This window comes from Larimichthys crocea, chromosome XIII (assembly GCF_000972845.2).
Source record: "Larimichthys crocea isolate SSNF chromosome XIII, L_crocea_2.0, whole genome shotgun sequence".
In the NCBI taxonomy this organism is placed as follows: domain Eukaryota; kingdom Metazoa; phylum Chordata; class Actinopteri; family Sciaenidae; genus Larimichthys; species Larimichthys crocea.
In genome coordinates this window covers 22,632,021-22,642,918 of record NC_040023.1, presented here as the reverse complement: position 1 = coordinate 22,642,918, position 10,898 = coordinate 22,632,021, and the positions used below count along the sequence as shown (strand labels likewise).

The window sequence follows — 10,898 nt, the reverse complement described above, 5'->3', positions numbered from 1 at the left end:
TCTTTCTTAATCTGGGAACTGGTGTGTATATTCAGCAAAAACGGCTATTATGTCTCAATAGACATAATAGACTTAATAGGTTTTCATTGAGATCTTCAGAAAATGACTAACTGCATGAATATACATATTGAATCGACCCATAAAAGGAGTTCACTACACACAAGGCCGAGATGTTACATAAGGCTGACAGGTCAGTTTACGCAAACAATTTCCATAAAAATTTACATTTCATGTGCACAAATGTCAAACACATCAGTGCCAATTGCACTGCAATTCAGTAATCTGACAGAGATTACAGGATGCTGAGTGCAGGAACCTCTGTGGAGATTTAATACAGAATTTCTCAACAGATATTTGAAATAACAAATGTAACCTGTGTCATCCATCAGACAAACATCAAGGCTGTACAGTTAACCTCTCATTTCTTCTGATTACCTGCAGGGCGTATCTGTCTGTTCTGCCAGCGTTGTTTTGTGATGAAACAGATACATCTAGCATTAGATTCGTTATACGAGCAAGCAAGCACATACTGCCATCAATTCAAAACTGTAGGTTGGTGGCAAAGTGAAGACTTCACTTGTTCTCTGTGCTCACAGTTAATAGCTCGTAGATGCATCCTGTCAGGATACAAAGTTAGTCTGCTCAGTGATGATAAATATATCCAAGTGTTGAAGTCCTTGGCAGCAACTGAAAATAAACAAACAGGAATTAATTTAAGGGAGGCGGCGGAAGCAGGGACAGCCATATGCATCAAGCTGGCTTCTAACATTAAGGTGAACAAGTCAGGAAAGATTTTGGGCACAAATTAGGGTTGTAAGATGAAACAAGGGCTATGAAAAAGCAATCAAATCAAGACTGGCAACTTACAGTTTCATCAGAGATAGCACTAGGTTAAGACCTGACAGTGTGACTCAACCATCTGTTTACTTTGGAGAATTGTGCCATGAGAATAAGCCAAGAATAGGCTTTAGAAAACAAGAGACTTCAATTCACTTGGGGAAAGAAGCTCCCCAGTGCTATTATTTCCACTGGGTTTCCCCTTAACTTTTAATTAAGCAGTATCTCAAAATGTATATAGCCACAGTAGTGTATTTTGGAAAAGGTATATGAAATGTGCATTTCATTCATGAAACGTATGACATTAATTACTGCCTTCCTAAGGGGCCTCCCAGCCTACACAGTGAAACCCTTTGAGATGGTTGGGATTGGTTTTCAATCACCTTACTTGAATATTGAATATCCTTACATAGGCATATGTTACGTCCCAACTGTTTAGCCAATGAACCGCGCCTGGTTCTGCCACCTGTATGCTGAGGGCAATCCAAACTTTTCTCGTCTGTTGTTTCCCGTTGGTGGAACACAGTACCAGCAGGGTGTTCCTCTCTACCTTTAGAAAAACTCCTGAAGACCAACGTCTTTAGAGAGCATCTACTCTCCTAGCAACTGGACATGCTGAATCTATCTAGATCTAGAACTGTCACTTGATTCTATGCAAGTAGTACTCAATGCTACACTCACGTAATGTCCAGTAATAGTGCTTTGGTGCTTGGTCAAATATTAATGTAGCTACAGCTGTATTATCAACTTCTGTCTATTTCTTCACATAACTGAACAGCATAACAGAAGCATTGACCATCATTATTTTGTTATTTTTTATTGTGTTACATAGTTAGTCCCGAAGGCTGCTGCACAATAACCACACAAATGTTTGTGCTTCATGCAATTTATGTCCATAGAATTCTACAATATCAGGCAAAGCATTTTTCAAACTGTATTATTGAGAAATGTATTTGTCAGAAAGCTTAAAGCAAAGCTTTTCTTTTTCGAGATATTAGTTTTTAATTTGACAACATCATTGTGTGAATCACTGTAACCACCACTGTGTCATTACAATGAGTCTCCTGTGTCCTGCACTAATGCAGCTTTTATGTCGTATGGGATGGATTGTAGAGATGGGAAACATTCCCATGTTTGTGACTGTTCCCATGACAGAACAGCTCAGGAAGATGGATGTATTGGTGGATTACAGTCGTTTGAGTCAGGTTTAAAAATATTACTGTGCATTAACAATTTAACAATGGGGCTAGTGACAGCTTTGTAATATATACAGTAGTATAAGCTGAAATCTACCACAGACTGCCACACAATTAACTTATTTGGTGACAAATTTTGACTTTCATTCTGTTGGACTTCTGTTCAGCAAATCCTCACTGTTTATTACAGTATTTAAGTTAATATGAAATAATGGTGAAAGATTGTGATTTTTTTTTAAAGGTCTAGCATCATGCTCCGCTGTATTTGGCATAGCTGTTCAAAGCTAAGTAACAAGAAAAGTAACAAGTGCATGGTTATGCCCTGATGGCACATGTGAGCAACTGCAAAAATATGAAACCAATTGCAACTTGACAAAAGAACGCTAAGATTAGAAAATCAAAAGGAAAAAAAAATAAAAATCACCACTTTCTCTTCAGAATGTCTAGGCATATGGTTATAATCAGACACTCTGTATTTCATATTCCAGTTCAGTATGCGTTCATCACTATTGAACAACACCATTTAGGATGATTTCTGATAAGATTTCCTTATGTTTTACACCTGACAGTGATCACCTGTGGTGACCCCGGCATTCCAGCGAATGGACTTAGATTTGGCGATGACATCACGGTGGGCCAAAATGCGACGTTCATGTGCCAGCCGGGGTATGTGATGATAGGTCCAGATAACACTGTCACAAGGACCTGTACCAGCAATGGTACCTGGAGTGGCACCATGCCAGCATGCCAAGGTAAGTACCACCCATAAATGGACACACTCCCATACAGTGTATCGCAGTAGTCATTCAACCTTGATAACCATCAGACCATGCTCTAACAACCTTGGCACATATACAGTATAACGTACATGCTTACACCCTGAGATCTAATGAGATTAGCAAGCAAGGTGACACAGAGCTTCCTAGGTGGTCAGATAGTGTCATATTCAGTGTGCTGATAACAAAAGTGCTGGATGTCTGAGACAGACAGACACACACACACACACACACACACACACACACCCATTCACATATGCAGGCATATATTACTCCCATATATTTGTGTGCATGCCTCAGTATAAACACACATAAACACTTTGAATCTGTTTTTCTAAATTATTTCCAGAGTGCCCAGAGATAAGATTGCAAATTGCAATGCTCAGATGGCTTTCGATACATACAATACTTTTTTTAGAGCCCTTGATCTAGGACACAGTGATTTCACCCACACCTGAATCTAGTTTGTGCACACTCTATGGGCTTGATTATCCACCAAGAGGACTTAGTTGCTGTATGCCCATCAGCACTACATCACTGTATGATTTATGACCCTCGAGCGGCGGCATAGATTAGCATGTCTGCCATCGACACCCAAAAGTAAGTATCGCAAGGAAGATTAACTTGTGCAGTGAACAGTTCAAATGTACACCAGGCAAAGGAAGAGCCCACAAGGCAAATTGTGGCTCATTGTTGCTAAGGAACTGTTTTCAGGCTGCTGTCTCAGTCACAGAGAAGCAAGCTGCCGTTGTGTTTGCCTCTTGAGAAATGGGAAAGGACAAATGAAATGTGAGAGAAAAAACAGAACAACAGGTAGGAAGCACAGACAAGTTAATGAAAGGCATAGAGTTAGAGAAGATCATATGCATACAGACACATTCTGCAAAAGAGAATGAGTATCAGGGAGTGTAAACATTTTTCTTCTTATGTAATGGCTGCTTTTGTTTCTAGATATGCTTATTGTATAAAATGCTTTTACAGGCCCAGAAGGAGTCGTGTGGTTTTAAGCCACACTTCTTGCCCTCCTCAGGCTCCCTAGAACCTTGCCTAGAAGTTTACAACATCCAAACTGACACTGATTTGTAATATTTCATGGGTGTGTTTCATTATTAACATGCGCTGTTCCATGGTATGTTGAAGCTGTTGGATGAAATAATGGTCGCACAACTGTTACCCAGGGCTGTTTTAAATGGAGCGAGAGAAAAACGTGCACACAGAGAAACTCGGGTGTGTTTGCATGTATGCGTGTGTCTGTGTATAGAAGTGTGTGAGGCTCTTAACCTCGGAGCTCTAATCCTTGACAGCTACCGCAACAGCTCAGGCACTCGGCCCCAATGCTGCTTTGCTTGATGGGGGTGGTGTGGTAGAAAAGCAAAACCCTAGAGCTTAGCCTTCCTCTTCACACATACACACACACGCATACAGACATAGAATCACATAGGGGCATTCAATTACACAAATGTCTCTCTCATGCATACATAGACACAGATGCTGACATACCTTCATCTTGTGCTGACCTGTATGCATTAGTTAGTGAGCCACAAGGTCCCTTCTCACTCTCTGTGCTTTTCCAGTGGTACTTATTTCTCTCGTGGGATAAATGAATAAAAGAAAGCCAAGAGAGAGGAGTCTGATTACTAAGTGGGTGCTCTATATTAATTTTGTGATTCCTCAGTGTGGATGGGTATTAGGAAAGAATACAGATGTTTTATCCTTTATGTTCTCCTTGTCATTGTTCTTTCCCTCTTACTTGGTCTCTTTCTAAGACTATCTAGGGCAAGCAATAGAACAGCTAACTGGTAATTACGGCTTTTTTATCATCTCTCTCACTGACAGCCTACGCAGAAAGAGGTTTTAGAAAAAAAAACGAGAAAATATCTTTCTTCTGGCATCTGCAACCGAAAACAATGCCTCCTTCAGTACTATCGGTCGGCTTTTTCTTTTGCATGATTGGGTTCAAGTTAAAGGTGCAGCTGTTCAGTCAGGGTGAGCTGTTTGAAATAGTCATGATGTGGGGCATCTGTCACCTTGTCATAGATTTAGATGATGTGCACCAATATTCCAGGGAGGGAGAGAGAGAGAGAGAAAGAAAGGCAGAGACTAAAAGAAACAAAGATGTTTTACATGTGCCGACTGTGCATAATTTTTCACTTAATGTGTGCGTCAGTGCGAGCCATGCTGTTTGTGTGTGTGGTGCAAACACACACTGCTGGTGACACATCTTAAGCCTCGTCCAGCAAGGATTCAGTTTGAATCCCAGGTTGGCGTGTTCAGCTAAGAGGCACTAATGCAGCTTAGAACTGCTTTGGAAAATGGGGACACTCTCCACTTCCTATTCATTTCTGCCTGCCACCCATGCCTTTTTCTTTTTTTCTTCTTCATTTATTTAAAGTCATTTCTGACGCAGTGCTTATGGGATTAGTAGACCTACTCCAATAATCAGCATAATTTGCCTACTTGCACACGGGCACTCACACATTCCCTTCATCTGTCTTTTTCTAACCCCTGGTTTCTTTCTCATACATGGACTACTGTGGGTAAGCACATACACACACACTTTCTACTTCACCACATCCAGCTGGGCATTTCAGGGAGATATTTCAGAGTGAACTGCCTTTTTTAGGGCTCTAGAGCAACAACATGGAAATCCCAAATTGAAGGCACTCCATTACTTTTCATTAACATCAAAGAAAAAGAATTTCAAGTGAACATGTTTCTCTTTCAGAACTTGAAAAACAAAATGACATTACCAAACAAAACATTAAAAAAACAGATTGCATTATTAGTATGGTTATGTCTTTAACTCTTACTCATTTCTATTCTATTTATCATGGCCTAAATATATTTCCAAATATAGCATACATATAAAGCAGATATACTGTATACAGCTACAACATGTCTGTATGGAAATGTTTTTGGATCTACAGCCAACCAAGAACAAAAGATGGTTCCACCATAGAGAGAATGTGTGAAAATCCCACAGTGGCTTGCTCCACATTTACTGTAATTGGCGGTGTAGAAAAAGAAAAGAAAACTGAACTTTACAAGTTTACAACGCGGTGTAGAAAAAGAAAAGAAAACTGAACTTTACAAGTTTACAACCTTACTTATAATAACATTACATTACATTGCATTGCATTTAGCAGACGCTTTTATCCAAAGCGACTTACAGAGGAGACAACACCATCATAATTTAATAATAAAAAAGGAGGCTACTAATAATTTTTTTAATCTTGTTCTGGTCATCAGAAATGGTGTTTTAGTTTAGAAACTGTGTATGAATATACAGATGGGGGACAAATTGAAGGAAAAACCAACATGATGTATCTTAGTATCGAGACAGGCCACCACGAGCCTCCAGAACAACTTGAGTGCTCTTTGCCAAGACTGTGAAACTTGATTGGAGAGATGAACACCATTCCTCCACCAGCTATTACCTCTTTTATATATAGTAGAAACTACTATTATTAAACTATTTAATCAGGTAGTCTTATTGAGTTAAAGGTCTCTTTTTCTAGAGAGTACAGCGGATAGAAAGAAAATCAAACATAGCCAGATATTCCGAAAGGACGTACAGCATCAGAGACAGCCACAGACATCACTAAATACATTTGAAGATAAAAGTTTATATTATATCATTTGGTCTTATGGAGATGGTGGCGGAGAGCATCGCCTTATGTGTTGGTCTAAAGTCATCCATTGGTGTCCAACTGGGTTGAGATCTGGTGACTGTAAACACTGTAGCATTTTATTCACAACATTTTCATACTAAACAAACCATTTGGTGAGCACTGGTGTACGGAAGTGTCTGATATGTTTTTCTACTGTACTCAGGTTTTTACTTTAATTTGCTCCCTATCTGTATATTTAAATTCAGTAAAGCTATCATTTTGTTAAATGTATTGAATTATAGCTTTAAACAATCCTTGAAATGTTAACAGGTTGTATGAGTCAAATAACCTACAAGACCAGAGGTTTACTAAACATACAGTAAAGCATATGTTTATTTAAGATAACACAGTGCAGTTTATTGTACACTGATTTTCTAGCCAACCAAAGACAACAGTAAGTGATTAATTGATCAGTAGTCACCTGTATTGTCTGTGATAACTTATGGCATGCAGTATGCCAGTTTACTTAGATGTAGTGGGTTTCTGTGCTCTTCACTAGTAGGAATGTTGCTGGTTTGGAGGTGAGGTGTGGAGCTCTTGAAATAAAAATAAATGTTTGGCATGAAGCTGATTGAACCAGGTATGAAGACCGCAGTCATGGAAGTGTCCAGTGGTCAAGTAATCTTAAATCTGTTCCCCAAGTGGCAGCTAGTCCAAAATGCCTCGGCTTGTCTTTTTAATGGTGCCCACAAATACAGTGGGTATGTATTTGTCACTATTCATGGTCCTGCCTAGAGCAGAGTTGTCTACAGAGTCTGTTTTCACATGGCTGCATCTGTATATTTTTGTCTTGTGTTTGGAAAGTGAAAATGATGTTGTTTTTGTACTGCCAAAACACTAAACCTTAACTTGAGAGCCACGGTGTTAACATGACAGTTTATGTAACTGGATTTGTAAACTAAACATCTGATTTTGCCAGACAGTTGCAAGACTTGGATATGGCCTTGCTTCAGTTTGCAGATCTTTCTTCATGTGTTTCAGCATATCTAAAAGAATGAGAGAGTTGGGGAAATCATGGGTGTTGAGGGATATAGTAATGGTATAAAACAACTGCTATAATTTATTCACATCCGTAAAACCCATATCCCATCTGTGTCCCCACGGGTTCATCTCCAAGTGTGTCAGAACAAATTCAGAGCCTTATCGTGCATTCATTTATTACATTTGTTGAGCATAAAGTGTATGGCTACACAGACACAAGATGTCCCCTCATTTCTCAAAGACATTATTCAATATACTCCAAACAGAAACAGCAGAAATCACACACACTCACAGTCAAACCACAGACCAGACGTGCCTAAGACCTAGTTTTCACTCAGTCGTAATCCACACTATGTAGAATGGTGAATTTCTACGACCCCTATTGCCACTTCATCTGTAAAACAGCACTATAAATCGAAGCATGCAGTGTGATAATAGGTTTTACAGAACATGTTCATGTTCAGCCTACATGGTAAAGCTAACTTCAGTCCTTTTAAAGTCCTTTTAAAAAGTGTTTAGGCACTCTAAAATAAGATATTTTATGATTCTGCAAATAAATGGAAAGATTAAAACATTGAGACTGTCAATTTATTGGGTAGAAAGTGGGTTTATTACAATGTTAAATACACACCACTACTTCTTGCTATCACTACCACCTCCATTTATCAAAAATGTAATTAGAAATGTAAAGACCCAGGATATATCCATATCCCTGTAAATCCACTTAAATCACAGTAATTATCTCCAAGCTTTAACATTGTCTGTTATCCTTGATTTACTCCCAATAGCTGATTTAGTTCAATTGTATCAAAATGGAAAAAAGAGTTTTCTTCAGGATTTGTTATCATCCTTCCTTCATGTTTTCAATTCATATTTTAACTTCAGCCAACCACAGCAGATATTTTAGGTTGGACTCCATACACAGTTGATATTTACAGTTACAAATTGGTTATGTGCTGTCAGTGATGGATTTGCCTCAACCCATTGGTCAATTGTCACTCTCAGCTGTATAACTTTTGAGTTTGGAAATCTTGTTCTTGCTCTTGAGTAGTACCTGATTTTCTCTCATGGCTATCTTGTTTTAGTTTCAGTCCTACAATCCTTATGAAACTATTAAGACTGTACCTGTTGTTCATCACTGGACTAAAGTTTTTTTCCTTACTGTTTCTATATCCTCTATCCCTAACTTTTCCCACAGTGGTGACATGTCCTACACCCCCACCCATACCCAATGGCCTCCTGGAGGGCTCAGTCTTGGAGTGGGGTACCAGTGTGAGCTACAGCTGCCTACCTGGCTACGAGCTGTCTTTCCCTGCTGTGCTCACCTGTACAGGGAATGGAACGTGGAGTGGAGACCTCCCTCAGTGCTTGCGTGAGTCACCATTTTGTACTTTGAGGATAATTATAATGATAAGGTCTCCTTAGGTGTAAAGTGAAATGGTCATGGTAACATTTCTGCCGCCATCTGAAACATAGTTATTTGAACGGTGGGCTAAATTATGTCTTTCCTCTTCATGTCCTTTTTGTTAACACATTCACACACATTAAATGTTGGACTCAATTAATATCTGACATCCTGTTTCCTGTTACTTATTTATCTATTCATCGTACATTTATATTAAATTATTCAGAAGTAAAAAATAAAATTAAATAAAAAAAGATTCCACTTTTCCTCATGTATGATGTGATTACCAGGATTCCCACTATATGGATTTTCTGGAAAATATGAAATACTGCATGTTATTTTACAACTTAGATTCAGTACATTGGAATTTTTCTGTGAGGCAAGCCCCTTCTACCACTTTGCTGCTTGCCCCTTCAAAGGTTATCTCAGTTAATGGAATTAATGAAAGTCATGAATAAGTCATGGAAGTTAACATCAGGGCCAATGTAGAAAAGCTAAATCAAGATTCAAATACACTAAAACAGTCTCGCAGAGATTCAGAACTGCAGGATTATTAGTATTGCTACAAGTTGCAGCATCAGTGTCTTTTTTTTTGTAAGCAACGACTTATTATGATTATACTTAAAGCAACATTACGTGGAAATTGGTATTTTTTTACAATTTAGTGCTCCCAATTTCAGAGTGCAACACCACTGTCATAAATATGGATGGTTGTACACATGTATTTGTTTTCATACTTCTGATCAAAAACTAGCAGTCAACAACTTTGCTAACAGCCATGAAGCCAGTGCAACAACACAAGTGCAACAAGTTCCCCGCTGACTCAGCTACAGTTCTGTCACGACACAGACTTTCACCCATGCCTCTTCCCAGTGGTCCAAAACACCTGAGGTGTCCAGGCAGCCCAGCTAACAAACTCTGCTTACATTAGCTAATAGCAGCTTAGTGTATTTAGTTTATGTATTTTACTGTTCATGAGGAAATTCTCCATAAAATATGATCCACTTTCATATAAATAAATGAAATAGTTAGTGTGTGACTTACTGCTGTAAAGTGTGATTGTACCTGGAGCACAAAGTTACATAGCAGAAGAACAGGCATACAAGCTGCAGTGGGAATGAGACACCATGTCAATGAAGCATCAAAATGCCTTTAGATTTATGGTAGTTTAATGTTATAAAAGTTACAAAATGTTGCTGTAATCCTAAAACCACCATCAGCAGCTACTGAATTTTTTTTATTGTACAACACTAAGCATGAGAAGGGCATTTTATCCTACCTGTTCATAGAGAACACAAATGAATATTTCATCATTCGTAAATGAAATGGAACATCCAATTTACATTTTGATTAAATAAAAAATGAATCGACCTCTTGCCCTGGAGTCAAAGCTACAATGTTGATGATGAAGGTGATGATATGAGTGGAACCACAAGTGGGGTGTCTGATGCTCTTTACTGCATTAAGACCATCTCAGGATCATCTTTGCAAGCATAATAATAACCCTTGGGATGCATGACTGACTCAAGAGTCTTTCACTCTTATCAAAATCATTCTAGCATTATATCAGTCAGACAGAAATGAAATATCAAGAAGACTAAAGTATTTACATGTGTTTGTTGCTCTCTGAATGTTAGTCTGGACTAAGTAGAATAAAAACTAATGCCACTAAAAATAATCACGCACCACACCACACTCCAAGTGATGAAAGATGTGTTGTTTCTCTGACTGCTAAAAGCGTCATAATTTCTGGTGAATGTAGTCAGTCCTTTTGTTTTGACTGTTGAATTACTACATTTTGCATTCAGTTAACTTCAATTATTGAACCCTTTTTTTGCGGGGAATCTTTTCTGTCAGATGGCTGCATGCATTAATTGTGTAGACAGCAACCACTGCGTTGAATGCTGACTTTACGTAAGGGCTAGTGAATTGGAGGGAAATAGGCTGGTAAGCACTATTTTAGTAACACATGATGGACTATGGCAAAAAAAGAAAAAAAGAAAAATGTAATATAAAAAAATATAAAAATAAT

The 10,898-nt window shown here is 38.5% G+C and overlaps 1 protein-coding gene across 5 annotated transcripts in view; it reads left to right on the top strand.

Annotated features, from left to right (window-relative positions):
• LOC109138772 (CUB and sushi domain-containing protein 3) overlaps positions 1-10,898 on the top strand; it is a 205,529-nt gene that overhangs the window by 172,454 nt on the left and 22,177 nt on the right. For all 5 annotated transcript variants that reach the window (XM_027287060.1, XM_027287059.1, XM_027287058.1 and 2 more), the window contains 2 exons: positions 2,603-2,785; positions 8,660-8,833. In XM_027287060.1, coding sequence (XP_027142861.1) covers positions 2,603-2,785; positions 8,660-8,833 — 357 coding nt within the window. The remainder of the gene's footprint in view (positions 1-2,602; positions 2,786-8,659; positions 8,834-10,898) is intronic.